We start from the raw sequence: 15611 nt of genomic DNA on the forward strand, positions 1-15611 counted from the left end.
TTCCCGATGTATTAATTCTTTTCCTTGGGAATTTATTAACCCTCTTTCTTCCCAAATTTTTCCAAAAGTATGTATCACTCCAAAGGCATACTTTGAATCCGTATAGATGGTCCCAACCTTAGCTTCCAAGAATTTCAGAGCCCGCAATACCGCATAAAGCTCACAGGCCTGGGCTGACCAACTAGGACTCAGAGGGCCAGATTCTATTATTTCTAAATTTTCACCTCCCACAATGGCATATCCCGAGATTCGCTTTCCCTCAACAACCCTAGAGGAACCATCCACAAATAACTTTTCTCCCTCTTCCAGTTCTTCCTCTTCGAGATCCGGTCTAATTTTTGTTTGTTTCTCTATGCCATGTGAGCAATCATGACTTAAATTCTCCTGTGGATCCCCAAACAGGAATTCAGCAGGGTTTTGCAGAGAGGTGGTTTCAAGTATCAACCGAGGGGATGACATTAAAATGCCCTCGTATTTCAAAAGTCTGGAGTCTGTTATCCATTTCTCTGCCTTTTGTTGCAATACTGCCTGTATATTATGGGGAGTAAAAACTTTCAGTTCTCCTCCATAGGTAATTTTGAGAGCTTCCTCCACTAAAAGGGCTGTGGCTACTATAATATGCAAGCATGTTGGCCATCCTCTACTTACTGGATCCAGTAATTTAGAAATGTATGCTACTGGTTTTTGACTGCTGGCCCAGTCCTGAGCCAGTACCCCAAATGCTACTCCTGCCTCAGTATTAACGAACAAATAAAAAGGTCTCCTAACATCGGGGAGGCTTAGCACCGGGGCATTAGCCAACTCCTCTTTTAGTTGTTCTAATGATTCATCATCCTTTTCAGTCCATTTAATCAAACCTTCAGTAGTTAGTTTTTCATACAAGAATTTTACTTTGCCACTAAAGTTTTCAGTCCATTGTCTGCAGTATCCAACGAGACCCAATAGCTGTCTAATTTGTCTCTTATTTCTTGGGGGGGGAAGGGAGAGGATTCCCTTAACCCTCTCTGGATCTAGTGTTTTAGTTCCTTTACTGAGTCGGTGTCCCAGGTACTTCACTTCTTCTTCTACGACTTGCAATTTATTTTTGGACACCTTCAGCCCCTGAATGCTCAAGAAGTTTAAAAGCTTAATGCTTTCATCCCTAACTGCTTCCTCACTCTTTCCAGCTATTAACAGATCATCTACATATTGAACAAGGGTTATTCCCGGGCTTGGGGTATAGGTTTTCATTATCTGTTCTAATGCATGCCTAAATAAATTCGGGGACTCAGTATATCCCTGTGGGAGCACGGTCCACCTTAGTTGTTGCTTTCGGTGGGTATCGGGATCTTCCCATTCAAATGCAAAATAGTCCCTACATTCTTCCTTCAAGGGGCATGCCCAAAAGGCGTCTTTTAAATCTATAACACTATACCATTGGTCATCAGGTTTCAATTGACTGAGCAATGTATGGGGATTAGCTACTACAGGGAACTGGACAATAGTTCTCTTATTTATTTCCCTTAAATAATGTATTAGTCGGTATTTCCCATCTGTTTTTTTTACAGGTAAGATGGGGGTGTTGAAGGGAGACATACAAGGTTCCAAGAGCCCTTGTTGTATTAACCATTCTATTTCTGGTTTTAGTCCCCTTTGCCCATCGTCTGACATGGGATATTGTTTTATCCTCACTGGGATTTCCGGGTTTTGGATAATAACTGTGAAAGGCTCTATATTCAGTCTCCCTGCTGTGTCAGGGGTATACCAAACCTCAGGGTTTATCTTCTCCTCGTCAGTGGCCCGTAGGGGGCACAGTCGGACTTTCAACTGTTTTTCTTCAATATTTATATTTATTCCTAATTCCACCATTAAATCCCTACCTAATAAATTGTAATCAGCTTCAGGAACTAGTAGCAAGGATCCTATCCCTATTTCTTTCTCTGATTCTATTAAGACATATTTATTTACAGGAACCTTGAAGGGTTCCCCTTTTAACCTGTACTGTTAAAGGCGAAATCTTACATCCCGGGGGCAAAGACTGAACTGTTGATCTCTCGGCCCCCGTGTCTACAAGGAAGGTTATGGGGGTTTGCTGGGGACCCACTTTAAGTTTTACCAAGGGCTCTGATGACATTTGAATCCCCAATAGAGCCCTTGACCCCCCTAATCCTCTTTGAACATTTTCTCATCCCTAAGCCTCTTTTGACATTCCCTCTTCATGTATCCTTTCCCACCACAGTAGTAGCACACCGTCCCTTCCCTCCCCCCAGCTGGGGGCCCTCCTAAATCCCGGGGACCCCTCCTCATGTCATTTCTTTCCCGTGGCGGAGGGTTGTTTTGCTGTCCCTCCCTGACTGCTGCCACCATCACCCGAACTTGCCTTTTATGTACTTCTTCCTCCCGTCTAACATATACTTTCTGAGCCTCCTTAAGCAATTCATCAAGTCCTCTGTCCTGCCAATCCTCTAACTTTTTAAATTTCTTTCGAACATCTTCCCACGATTTAGCTACAAACTGTGTTTTCAGGAGTGCTTGCCCCATAGGTGTCTCTGGATCCACCCCTGAGTATAACTGAAAACTCTTCCTTAATCTTTCCAACTATTCAGTGGGGGTCTCATCCTTTCCTTGGCACTCTCTGAATGCCTTGCTTATATTTTGTCCTCGGGGCACAGCCTCTTGTATGCCCTGGATTATAATAGTTCTTAAGTCCTGCATATGACCACGATGGTTGGGGTCCTGATTATTCCAATTGGGATTTTTCAAAGGCCATTTAACATCAGCCACAGGACCTTGAACATGCTGGGTGTCCCAAATTCTCATTCCTGCCCTTCTAATCATCCCTCTCTCCTCTGTTGTAAATAGTATGCCTAGAATGGACTGTATCTCTACCCAAGTATATATATTTGGTCCCAGGAACTGATCCTATAGGGTCTTCTAATAATTTTCCCATCTCTTTCTTAAACTCACGGACATCTCCTGAATTTAAGGGGACAGTGACAAACCCCATCCCAGCTTGAGGTCCTCCTAATGCTATTTCCCTAAGAGGGAACAACCCACTGTTCTCTCCTTCCTCAATTACTGTTTTCATTTGGCTCTGAGTATGTCTCCTGTAATCCAAGGAGTCTGTGACCTGCTGTTTGTCAGGGGCTGATGCCAGAGGAATGTTTGGAAGGGATACAGGGGGGACTGGGGCTGGTGGTGGTACATAGGGGGGAGGATAAATAGAAATCTCTTCCTCCACTCAGGACTTTTTCTTTCTATCTTCTTCCCCTTGGCTTCCCTTAAGGGGGAGCAATCTAGTTATTTGCTCATTACTTCCTACCAACCATAATTTAGCATAAGCACTCTCCTCCAGGTTTTCTGGCTCTTTGGAATTCACATAGATATTCAGGGCTTGACAGACCCAATCGTCGGAGGATCCGAAAGCGGGCCAGTATATATTTCCTGCATCCAGTTTCTTACCCCCCCATACTACCATGCAATAATTTATCATTTTTGCTTTATTCTTCCCTCTTCTGGAGGGAAAATCATCCCAATACTTAATCATTAATCCTAACGGACTATCCTTAGGTATTGGGGGTAACCGGGGACCTCCCCATGGGGTCAGAAGGCTTGCTTTCCTTCTGCCCCATCTTCCAAGGCACCTCCACACACACACACACACACCCCTCGGTCGTGGCTCGCTCCCTCGCGGGCTACGAGAAACGCACTACTGGAGGGTCCCTCTTGCCTCGTCCTCAGTTGAACGTCTCATTCACTGTGCCCTGGGATTCCAGCCCCAACCGAGCAGTTCACCCGTATACTCACGCGTCCTGCGTCTTTGCTCGGATCTTCGTGCACAAAGTTTACAGGGTTACCAGTGTTTCCTTGCTTATTCTCGAATTTAGGTTCGTCGGTCCAGAGAGGGGGTCGGTTGAGAAGATCAGGGCCACCAAAGGGGTGGGGGCGCCCCCCCCGAATTCTCAAACCAACCCTGTCTCAGGATCCGAGTCACAGCACCAAATTGTGATAAACGAATCGACCGAATTTAAGAATTGTACAATAATCTTTATTATTATGCAAGCAAGAATAAGCAAGATTCAGCGCTGGGCGGCCAGGAGACTTCGCTCTCTTAGGCGCGTGCCTCCCCCCTTTTAAGTTCGCTTTTTATTGTCCTTTTTCTCCGGATTCCTGGATGACATGGTCTGTTTTCTGCGCGTGCTCCTCCTGTTGCTAGGGGTCTTTTTTCTGCCTTCTGGTGGTCGTGGGATGAAGGCCCCAAGTCTTCCTCTTTGGCCGCTTTCCTTATAAGGCATACCTATAAGTCTAATTTTTTTAAGCTCAGCATTCTATAGGGTAGAATTTTATAGGGTAGAATTTTTGCAGAGCAAGCAATTCTACAAGGTTAGTAATTATTACCAGATGTGGCTGTATCTGGTTACTGGGGGGGGGGGGGTTTGTAACTCAAGCACTTCTTAAAAGTTTCCCATACAGCCCTATAGATATTCTACAAAAGCTATTTAGGTATTGTTTTTTTAATTTAAATCATCATCTAGCTATTAATGAGCAAATATATTGTTACTTATTAAAGGGGGCCTCCCCCATGTCCCCCCGTGCTGGGGTCACCCCCTTTGCTCTGCCCAGAGCTCCCAACCCAGCTCCTCTTTCCCCCTGGGACGGGCTTTGGGGAGCCCCCGGGGACCCCCTTGAATCCCCATTCCTGGGCACTGGGACCCCCTTGAATCCCCATTTCTGGGCACTGAGACCCACTTGAATGCCCATTCCTGGGCACTGGGAACCCCCACATCTCCTTCCCCAGTTCCAGGGCCCCTGCACATCCTTAGTCTGCCCCAACACCCCCTGCAGCCCCTTATCCTGCCCCAACACCCCCTGCACCCCCTTTCCTGGGTATCCTCCCCTGCCAACCCCTGGATCCCCCATTTCCGTGAGCCCCAGGACCCCTGGACCCCCATTCCTGGCCAACCCGGGGCACCTCACCCCCAGCCTCCCTTTGCTGGGAAACTCGGCCTGGGCACAGGGTTCTGCGGCTGCTCTGGGATTTTTGATCCCCCAAAGGAAAGGGAGGGAACAGGAGAGAGAGAGAGAAGGGGATTGGTACTCAGGGATCGCAGTCCCGGCTCCCAGTGCTGCTCCGCCAGGGGTGGGACCCGCAGCCACAGGAAAAATGGATCCAGGATCCCGGTGCTGGCCCCGCTTTGGGCCGCATCCGGCAGGTTCTGGGCGCAGTTGGAGGGCACGGCCCGGGAGCTCAGCACAGCCCGGTGCCGGGATCCCACAGGGCATGGCTGAGAAGGGTCCCGGGGGAACCAGGATGGGATCCAGGGGAACTCCCTGGTATTCCCCCTACCCTTCCCCTGCGCCCTTTCCTCCATTCCCAGTTTCCCCTTGCTCCCTGTATGAGTCCAGTCAGTCCCAGCATGAGCCCAGTCCCTTCCCCTCACTCCCTGCTTGATCCCTGTTGCTGCTCCCAGTATGAGCCCAGTCACTCCCAGTCATTCCCTATGATGATGCAATTTGCCCCCAGCAAGGTCCCAGTTGCTCCCAGTTCTTGCCACTTTCATCCAGTGTGTTTCCAGTTCTCCCAGTTGTCCCTAGCAGCTGCCCAAGTAACTCCCAGTATGATCCCAGGATGAGTCAAGTGTGATTCCAGTCTATCTCTCCCAGCAGGGCCCCAGTCACTCCCACTTGCCCCCAGAATGGCCCCAGTTTCCCCCAGCACATTCCCAGTCGCTCCCACTCTGGTCCCAGTCACCACCCGGATGGTCTCAGACACTCCCAGTATATCCCAATGCCCTGAACATTCTGGCAGTCATTGCCAGGCACTCCCAGTTTGCTCAGCATGGTTCACTTGACCCCAGTTTTATCCCAATCAAAGATTTAATCACTCTCAGTATACCCCAGTTGTTACCAGTATGCATCCTATCATTCCCAGTTGCTCCCAGTTCCTCCCCGTGTGTGTGCAGTTGACTCCCAGCAGGGCCTGGTAGCTCCCAGTAACCCCCAGTCAGGGTCCAATCACACCCACTCTGATCCCAGTATGATTGTAGCCACTCCCAGTATGATCCCAGTCATTCCCAGTCTGATGCCAGTCACACCCAGTGTGATCCCAGTTGCTCCCTGTCAATGCCAGCATGACCCCAGGAGCTTCCAGTGTGATCCCAGTGACTCTCTGTCTCTCCCAGTATATCCCAGTCATCCCCCGCATGCTCCCAGTCACTGCCACTTTCTCCCAGTTGCTTTCAGCACAATTCCAGTTGCTCACAGTCAATCCCAGTGTGATTCCAGTCACCCTCAGTGTGATCCCAGTCTAACCCAGCATGGACCCAGTTGCTCTCACTGTGATCCCAGCATGGTCCCAGTTTTCCCTAGAACAGTCCCAGTACCTCCCAGCATGGTCCCACTCCCTCCCAGTTGTCCTCAGCATGGTCCTGACTGTTCCCATTGTGGTTCTAGTCCCCCCACTATGGTTACAGACACTCCCAGTTTATCCCAGTTGCCCCAGTAAGGCTTTAATTACCTGAGAATGATCCCAGTCTTTCCCAATTACTCCCAGTTGCCTCCAGCATGATCCCAGTTTCTGTCAGTTGCCCAAAGTATAGTGCCAGTTGCTTCCAATATGATCCCAGCTGTGGTCTCAGTCTCCTCAGCAGGGTTCCAGTACCTTCCAGCTGATCCCAGTTCTTCCCAATGTTTCCACATTTTCGTCCCAACATGGGCCCAGTAGCTCCCAGTAACCCCCAGTCAGGATCCATTCACACTCATTGCAATCCCAGTGGTTCCAAGGATGATCCCAGTAACTCCCGTTACAATTCCAGTCACTTTCACTATGATCCCAGTTGCTCCCGGTCATCCCCAATATGACCCCAGTCACTCCCAGATCCTCCCAGAGTTATTCCACCCATGCCCAGAGTGACTCCCTGTCACTCCCAGTGTGGGCCCAGTTGCTCTCATTCACATCCAGTATGGTTCCAGTCATGGCCAGCACCTTTCCAGTCACACTCAGTCTGGTTTCAGTAGGATCTCAGTCACTCTCAGGTACTCCCAGTACTCTTCCAGTCACATCCAGTATGATCCCAGTATGACTCCAGCATGGGCACAGCTGCTCCCATGATCATCCTGTGTGGTTCCAGTTGCTCCTATTTACCCCCAGTGAGGTTTCAGTCTCTCCCAGTGTATCCCAGTTGCTCCCAGCATGTTCCCAGTCACTCCCAGTTGCCCAGAGTTGCTTCCAGCCTGATGCCAGTTGCTCACAGCCACTCCCAGTCACCCTCAGTGCAGTCCCAGTTGCTGCCAGTATGATCCAGTATGATGCCAGTCACTCCCAGCATTGGCCAGCTCGTCCTGCTGTGATCCCAGTAGGATCCCAGTAGCCCCCAGGATGGTTCCAGTCACTCCCTGTTCCTCCCAATGTGATCCCAATTGTCCCTAGTATAGTGCCAGCCAATCCATAGATGATCCTGGTCCCTGCCAGCATGGTCCCAGTCATTCCCAGTTGTCCCCAGTGTACACCCAGTCATTCCCACTCGCTCCAAGGTACCCCCAGCATGGGATCCCAGTTCTCCCCAGCATGGTGTCACCTGTTCCCAGTGTGGTTCCAGTCACCTGAGTATGGTTAACAGACACTCCTGGTATATCCCAATGTCCCTCAGCATGCTCACAGTGATTCCCAGTCACTCCCAGTACAATCCCAGTGCAGCCCAGTCCCTGGCAGTGCTGCCACTGCTGGGATCCCCCAGCCCTGTGTGCATTCCCCCCTGGCGAATGTGCCAAGAGGAGCCCCAAGGGCTGGCAGTGGCCAGGCAGTGTCCACAGCAAAGCCCAGTTTGGATGTGCAGCCCCCAGTTTGCCCAGTTTGCCTCTTCTTTGGCCCGGGCCGGGTTCTCCCCACCCACAGCAGCTGGGAGCAGCCGAGAGCCCCGCGCTGCCCATCCCGACCTGTCCCAGCTCCATCCCCGCTCCTGCCACGGTCTGCGAGGGCTGAGGGAACGGGGCACCGAGGGTGTGGCTGCTGCTGGGGGAGGAGGAGGAGGGAGGTAAGGGAAGGGAAGGAGGGGGAGGAGGAGGCGGTGTTAGGGGGGGGGGAAGATGGGGTGATGGAAGAGGAGGAGGGAAGAAGGAGGTGGGGTTAGCAAAGAGGAGGAGGAGGAGGGGGGGGATGGAAGAGGAGGGACAAAGGCATATCAAGGCTGAGCTGAGGAAACCACCGGTCGAGCCCTGCCTGAATTCGCAGCCCCCACCTGTGGGATCATCACCCCCCCACATTGCGCAGGTGAGCCGGGATTGGGAGCTCAGGCCCAGATATCCCGGGGGGTCCCTGGGTTGGGTTTTTGGGGGGGGATGTTTGGAGAATGAAGAAGTCTAAGGCTGAGCGGAAAAGACCCCTTGTGGGGACATCGGGAGGTGCCGGTGGTGGCTGCCGGCAGAGGCAGCCTGGAGGAGCAGAGCCCTGTGTGCCCCAGGAGCCCAAAGTGGGGACCCCAGAGAGGGGGGAGCGCCGCCATTGGCGGGAGCCTCAAGAGCCTGGAGAGGGGGAGGGGGGACTCCTTGGAGCCACTGCAGCCCAGAGCAGAGAATGAGGAGAGAAGGGAGCCTGGGAGCCCAAACACCCCCAGGTAAGGGACGATCCCAAGTTTCCCTCATTTGCCTCTCGACCCTCGCAAGTATAGAGACTCAGACCCTGCAGACCCTGACTGCAGTTCTGGCCTGGCTGAGGTGGATGCCTGCCAAGTGATTGTTTGCAGCTGTGCTTGCTGTGCCCACGCTGCACTGCTTGGGGCAGGGCCTGGCAATGAGTGGCTTGCTCTGTGCGCTTACAGCTGCTTCATGATCCCCGCTCACCACAACAGCCCATGAATTTCCCTCCTCTGGGCCAGATGGCACTGTCTTTAACTTTGGTGATCCCCCACGTAGGATCCCTCATCTGCCTCACCACTGCTGTCAAGGACGGGGATTGAAGCCCCCTCCCAATGACTGAGACCCTTAAAATTCTCTTCTGGGGGCGCTGGGCTGACTGGAGCGGGATGTCTGCCAAGTGCTGCCTGCAGGTATGTTCGCTGGACCAAGACTGGTTTCCCATGGCAACCAGTCCTGAAACAATGGGCCCCGCTCACTGCTGGAACTGGTTTGTCCTGTTTGGAACTGGACTGTCTGGACTTGTTCCCAACTTTTTCTCCGCTGTCCTGTACCTGTTCCCTCGACTATAGAAGACCCCTGAGTTAACCAAAGACTTAGAGATTCTCCCCAGTGTGACCAGATGCATCTATTGGCCAGACCACGAGGATTTCGTCTCTCCATTGGTATCTATTCCCCCTACTCTTTCTCTCTCTCTCTCTCTCTCTCTCTCTCTCCTTTACCTCCTTTCTAATACTTTTATCACATTTGCTGTGGGCACTCAATAAAAGGTGCATTTATTTTGGATGATACTGAAAGTCCCCCTGTGCGGGAGAAGAGTAGATATAGGTCCAATTGTGTCAGGAACCCACGTCTTAAAAAAGGAACCCACTTGCCGCAGCAGTTATGTCCAGATACGGACAACACTGGACAAACCAGACCAGTGAAGAGCCTTTTTATTGTTTGCACATCAGTCTCAAGACATTGTTAGACAATAGAGACAAGATGTTAACAGCTTCGCTGATCCACAGGGAATGCCCAGGAGGTGGAGTATTACAACATAGCATAAAACCATCTCAGCCTAGATTTCATCCAATCATACATAGAACAACACATATTGACAAGCATTCTATCCAATCTTATAAAACACACGTAATGGTAGTTAAAACAAAGACTGGCTCAGAAGAGACAAAGAACAGAGCTCTATTCACGCTAACCTTCTAAAGATATACAATAAATAACCTTGTTGCCATCCTTAAGCCAATTCTACAGAGGCCTATTGTTATTTGTCACGTATGCTCTACTGCTTGGGAAACTTTTCTGCTGTATTTGCAATGCTAACAAAACTTCAGTCTGAGGCCTATACTTTTTTAACCATGTCCTAAAAACCCTCTAACTTTATGGATTCCAACACCCCTGCTGTGTGTCTTTTGCACTCTGAGATGGGTAAAACGAACCAGCACATCCCCTGCTTGTACCGGTGCATCATGACACCCCGGCATCCCAAAATGGGGAGAGCGAAGAGGGGGAGCTTTTGGGATTACTGCGACTGCCAGGAGCCTGGGCAGGGTGGGCACCAAGGAGAAGGGGGACCCCCAATCCAAGTGTGACCCCAGCAGCTGGGACAGGGGGGAGCCCCCTAACACCAAATGGGAGGGACCAGGGATGGGGAACTCCTGGGAAGCTTTTCCAGGGCTGAATCTTGGTGTTTGGGAGGTTTTTATGGAGCTCAGATGCCCAGTGACTTTGTAGAGATGGACTTGGGCAGAGGGACCTTCAAAGACAATGTGCTCAGGCCTTGTTTTCCCCAAACCAGGATTTCCTATTCCCAGTCCCTGGGAGGCTGTGAGGAAGAGAAAGATGCCCTGGGACACTGAGGCAGGTGAGGAGGAAATCAGTGCCCCTTTCCCCTCTTTGCTGCTCCATCTCCCAGCCCAGCACGGCCCCAGCTGCAGCACAGCCCTGGGGGGATCTCCTTGCCCTTGCCTGTGGCACAGAGGCAAATCCCATCCTGTCCTTGTCCTTCCTCCCCCAGAGCAGGAGCTGAGCATGCAGAGCAGGAAGGACAAATGCCCGCGGCAGAACCTGGTGGAAGAGGCCGTTTTGAGCAGCTCCACGGCACAGGAAGTCAACAGGGAGGAAAAGCCCCGGAGATGCCACACGAGGAGGGGCTGCAAACGCAGCTGGTGGGGATCTGAGGGGGAAAGAGCCAGCCTGGGCCGGGAAGGTGGCCGGAGATGGAGCCAGAGCTCGGAGCTGGTGCTCCATGAACAGCTCCATGATGGGGAGAAGCCCCACATGTGCGTGGAGTGTGGGAAGAGCTTCAGGAGGAGCTCCTACCTGATTGTGCACCAGAGGACCCACACTGGGGAGAGGCCCTACGAGTGTGGGGAGTGTGGGAAGAGTTTCAGGCAGAGTTCTGCCCTGATCAGCCACCAGAGGACCCACACTGGGGAGAAGCCCTATGAGTGCTCCAAGTGTGGGAAGGGGTTTCCGACCAGCTCCAGTCTCATCCGGCACTATCGGAGTCACAGAGAGGAGAGGCCCTTCCAATGCCCCGACTGTGGGAAGGGATTCAAGGACAACTCCACCCTCGTCAAGCACCGGCGCATCCACACTGGGGAGAGGCCCTACGAGTGTGATAAATGCAGGAAGAGGTTTCAGAACAGCTCCCATCTCCTCCGGCACTATTGGATTCACACAGAGGAGAGGCCCTTCCAATGCCCCGAGTGTGGGAAGGGATTCAAGCGCAACTCCACCCTTGTCACCCACAGGCTCATCCACACTGGAGAGAGGCCCTACGAGTGTCCCCAGTGTGGGAAGAGCTTCACCAGCAGCTCTGACTTGAACAAACACCTACGGAGCCACCGGTAAGGGAAGCCCTGCGAGTGCCCCGAGTGTGAGAAGAGCTTTGTGTGCTGCTCCAGCTCCATCCCCCACTGGAGGAGGCACTTTGGGCAGAGCCCTGATATCCTGGTTCAGAGCAAATTTGGGAGAGAGTGCCCAAAGAGGGTCCTCTAGGAAAGGTGATTCAATCGGCCTCTCCCCACAAGCGGTCCGGGAGAAAATACCTCCTTGGAGAGAATTGGAAATAAAAACGTTTATTAAACAATAAAACCTAAACAATATTAAAAAATAAAACCCCTTGCCCCTCCAAAAGACCTGACAAACTGAGAAAGTCCCCTCCCCGGGTTGCAGCTCAGCTCACTTAGTCTCTGATCAGTCCCTCTGGTGCTGGAAATGTCAGAGGCCAGGCCCGGCCCGGTGGGCCATAGGTGCTGCTGCCGGTGCTCTGCTGGGTGTTCAGTCCAGAGCAGGTTTCAAGAGATCCAAAGAAAAGGGAAAAAAGAAAAGAAAAAAAAAAACCTCACAGTCCAGGGAACTTCTTTGCCTCAGTAGCTAAAACTAACATCAAAGGAGAGCTCTGTCCTGCTGTCTGTCCATCTGCAGACAACACAGTCAGGGGCAGGAATGTGGAGGAGTGAGAGCAGTGTCTGCAAACAAACTGCGCGCTTCTTCTCTCCCCCTTCACTCTCTGGAACAAGTCCTAAAGATGCAAAACTTATTATTCAGCAGAAACAGAACAAGACGACTGGGGATAAAAGCATCATATAGTCAACCCAAGACATTCCACCCCTTATCCCCATATCGCCAGCTTACTACTACAACTAATATAAATTCTAACTCTACAAACACATACCTGATACATCCATTATACAGCTATACACAGACAATAGTAATAACATTCAGCAAACAATGATATTTGCACATAGGTCTCACCCAACAATCAGATTTCCCTAAGATAGACATCATGTTCTTCCATCTTTTTACATTATCCACCATGTGCAACCTGGTCCCTGAGCAAAAACAACCCCACAAATGGGTTTGTCTGTACTCGAGGCAGAATTAATCCAAACTGTCTTCTCTAACAAAGTTCTGACATGTACCACTGGGACTTTGTCTCCATTTACTCTATGCAAAGGCTCAGACTGGGCAGGGCCCACTCAGTTAGTAGAGCCTGGGGTGTTAACTAACCAGGTGGCTTTTGCCAGATGCTGCTCCCAGTTTTTGAAAGATCCCCCACCTAATGCTTTCAAGGGGGTTTTTAACAGTCTGTTGTACCTCTCCACTTTTCCTGCAGCTGGCGCATGGTAGGGGATATGGTACACCCACTCAATGCCATGTTCCCTAGCCCAGGTGTTGATAAGGCTGTTCTTGAAATGGGCCCCGTTGTCTGACTCAGTTCTCTCAGGGGTGCCATGTCTCCACAGGACCTGCTTTTCAAGGCCCAGGATGGCGTTACGGGCGGTGGCGTGGGGCACAGGGTAGGTTTCCAACCATCCAGTGGTGGCTTCCACCATGATCAGCACGTAGCACTTGCCTTGGCATGTCTGGGGCAGTGTGATGGAGTCAATCTGCCAGGCCTCCCCATACTTGGATCACTGCCCACCATACCAGAGGGGTTTCACCCGCTGGGCCTGCTTGATGGCAGCACACGTCTCACAGTCATGGATAACCTGAGAAATACTGTCCATGGTTAAATCCACCCCTCAGTCTCATGCCCACTTATAGGTGGCATCTCTACCTTGATGGCCTGAGGTATCATGGGCCCATCGAGCTACGAATAACTCTCCCTGTGTTCCCAATCTAGGTCCATCTTGGACACCTCTATTTTTGCAGCCTGATCTACCTGCTTGTTGTTTTGGTGCTCCTCATTAGCTCTACTCTTGGGGACATGGGCATCTACATGGCAGACCTTCGCAGGTAACCTCCCTACCCTGGTAGCAATGTCTTTCCACTCATCAGCAGCCCAAATTGGTTTTCCTCTAGGCTGCCAGTTGGACTCTTTCCACCTGTCCAGCCATCCCCACAGAGCATTGGCTGCCATCCATGAATCAGTGTAGAGCTAGAGCTTTGGCCATTTCTCTCTTCCTGCAATGTCCAGAGCCAGTTGAACAGCTTTGAGCTCTGCAAGTTGACTTGATCGACCTTCTCCTTCAGTGGCCTCTGTGACCTGCCATGTGGGGCTCCATACAGCTGCTTTCCACTTTGGATTCATTCCTATAATACGACGAACTGTAGGTGACAAGAGCTTATTGCATTTCCTCTAGTGGCAGTTGGTTATATGGAGGAGCCTCTTCAGCCTGTGTCACTGGTTCTTGTTCTTCATCTGTGACACCAAAATTTTCACCTTCTAGCCAGTTTGTAATTTCCTCCAAAATCCAAGGGTGATTCAGTTTACCTATACGGGCGCGCTGTTTGATAAGAGCGATCCACTTGCTCCATGTAGCACTAGTGGCATGGTGAGTAGAAGGAGCCTTGCCTTTGAACATCCACCCCAGTACTGGTATTCGGGGTGCCAAGAAGAGTTGCACTTCTGTACCAATCACCTCTGGGGAAGCTTGGGCTCCTTCATAGGCAGCCAAGATTTCTTTCTCTGTTGGAGCGTAGTTGGCTTCAGAGCCTCTGTAGCTTCGACTCCAAAATCCCAGTGGTCGACCCCGAATCTCCTCAGGCACCTTCTGCCAAAGGCTCCAGGACAAGCCATGGTTCCTGGCTGCAGAGTAGAGCATGTTCTTCACATCTGGTCCCGTCCTGACCGGACCAAGGGCTACTACATGAGCGATCTCCTGCTTGATCTGGACAAAAGCTTGTTGCTGCTCAGGGCCCCAGTGGAACTAGTTCTTCTTGCAGGTGACCAGGTAAAGAGGGCTCAAAATCTGACTGTATTCGGGAATGTGCATCCTCCAAAAGCCTATGGCACCAGGAAAGCTTGCGTTTCCTTCTTGCTAGTTGGTGGAGACATCGCAGTGATTTTGTTCATTACCTCTGTCAGGATCTGACAATTTCCATCTTGCCACTTGACTCTTAGAAACTGAATTTCTTGAGCTGGTCCCTTAACCTTTCTTCACTTAATGGCAAAACCAGCTTTCAGCAGAATCTGGATAGTCTCTCCTTTTTCAAAGATTCCCCTGCTGTGCTCCTTCATACAATGATGTCATCAATATACTGTGGATGTTTGAGGGGCTTGCCTTTTTCCAGTGCACTCTGGATCAGTCCATGGCAGCTGGTGGGGTTGTGCTTCCATTCCCAGGGCAGTGAGTTCCAGGTGTACTGCACTTCCCTCCAGGTGAAGGCTAACTGAGGCCTGCATTCTGCTGCCAAAGGCATGAAGAAGAAGGCGTTGGCAATATTGATGGTCATGTACCACTTTGTTGTCTTGGACTCCAGCTCGTACTGAAGCTCCAACATGTCTGGCACGGCAGCGCTCCGTGGTGGTGTGACCTCATTCAGGCCACAGTAATCTACCATCAGTCTCCATTCTCCACTGGACTTACGTGTCACAGACATTTTTTCATAGAAATCCTTTCTTTCAGATTTGTCCATCTTCTGGGAAGCAAGGGCCCCAGAAGACGAATGTAAACAATTGTTATCAGCTGCTGTGGAATGCAATAGGATGCACCTGTGATTGGTTCATGTTCCATGTGTACAGATAAGAGCCAATCACAGGAGCAAGCTGGGGACAGAGTCCCTGGACACAGAATTTTGTGATAGATTATTTTCTATTCTATTCTTAGCTTAGCAGGTCTCTGCAGCTTCTCTCCTTATTCTTTTTAGTAGAATTATAATGTATTATATATCATATATCAATGAATCCAGCCTTCTGATCATCAAACAAGATTCTCGTCCTTCTCTCTCACCATGAAGACCTCTTCAGGTCGCTGTAATACTTACGCACTGGCAGTATAGGGCTGTTGAAAGGTGAACGAGCCTTGCTGACCACTCCTTGGCTCTCCAGTTTACAAATCATCTCATGCATGGGAATCACAGAGTCTCTGTTGCTACGATATTGTTGATGGTGTACTGTTGCTGGTACCTGTTGTTCTTCAACTCTCAGCAGCCCCACAGCAGAGGGGTCATCTGAGAGACCAGGCAAGGTATTCAGTTTTCTCCTGTCTTCTGTCTCTACTGCAGCTATCCTGAAAGCCCAATGATGTCATTTTGAATCTTTGAAATATCCA

At 50.7% G+C, this 15611-nt stretch overlaps 1 protein-coding gene across 5 annotated transcripts; it reads left to right on the forward strand.

Moving 5' to 3' along the window:
- The first annotated feature begins 8136 nt into the window (after nucleotides 1-8136).
- Nucleotides 8137-14952, forward strand: LOC135441758 (gastrula zinc finger protein XlCGF17.1-like). 5 transcript variants are annotated; one of them, XM_064701305.1, is made up of 4 exons: nucleotides 8137-8248; nucleotides 8890-9023; nucleotides 10406-10471; nucleotides 10625-14952. In XM_064701305.1, the coding sequence occupies exons 3-4, from the start codon at nucleotides 10450-10452 to the stop codon at nucleotides 11461-11463; spliced, it is 861 nt and encodes a 286-aa protein (XP_064557375.1). In that variant the 5' UTR covers nucleotides 8137-8248; nucleotides 8890-9023; nucleotides 10406-10449; the 3' UTR covers nucleotides 11464-14952. The 5 variants fall into 5 exon arrangements, 4 of the variants coding, with proteins under 4 accessions (XP_064557375.1, XP_064557372.1, XP_064557374.1 ...); XM_064701302.1 differs by having other exon boundaries at nucleotides 8161-8248; nucleotides 8890-9275; XM_064701304.1 differs by having other exon boundaries at nucleotides 8181-8248; nucleotides 8796-9275.
- Nucleotides 14953-15611: the final 659 nt, after the last annotated feature.

The sequence above is a fragment of the Zonotrichia leucophrys genome, unplaced genomic scaffold, assembly GCF_028769735.1.
Source record: "Zonotrichia leucophrys gambelii isolate GWCS_2022_RI unplaced genomic scaffold, RI_Zleu_2.0 Scaffold_483_38540, whole genome shotgun sequence".
Classification (NCBI taxonomy): Eukaryota; Metazoa; Chordata; class Aves; order Passeriformes; family Passerellidae; genus Zonotrichia; species Zonotrichia leucophrys.

Bases quoted from the DNA above. Each gene is read 5' to 3' on its own strand.
- LOC135441758 (XM_064701302.1), top strand. From the start codon at position 9,233: ATGCATCTATTGGCCAGACCACGAGGATTTCGTCTCTCCATTG. The intron at 9,276-10,405 runs GTATCTATTCCC...TCCCCAAACCAG, and splicing joins AGGATTTCGTCTCTCCATTG to GATTTCCTATTCCCAGTCCC. The intron at 10,472-10,624 runs GTGAGGAGGAAA...TTCCTCCCCCAG, and splicing joins GCCCTGGGACACTGAGGCAG to AGCAGGAGCTGAGCATGCAG.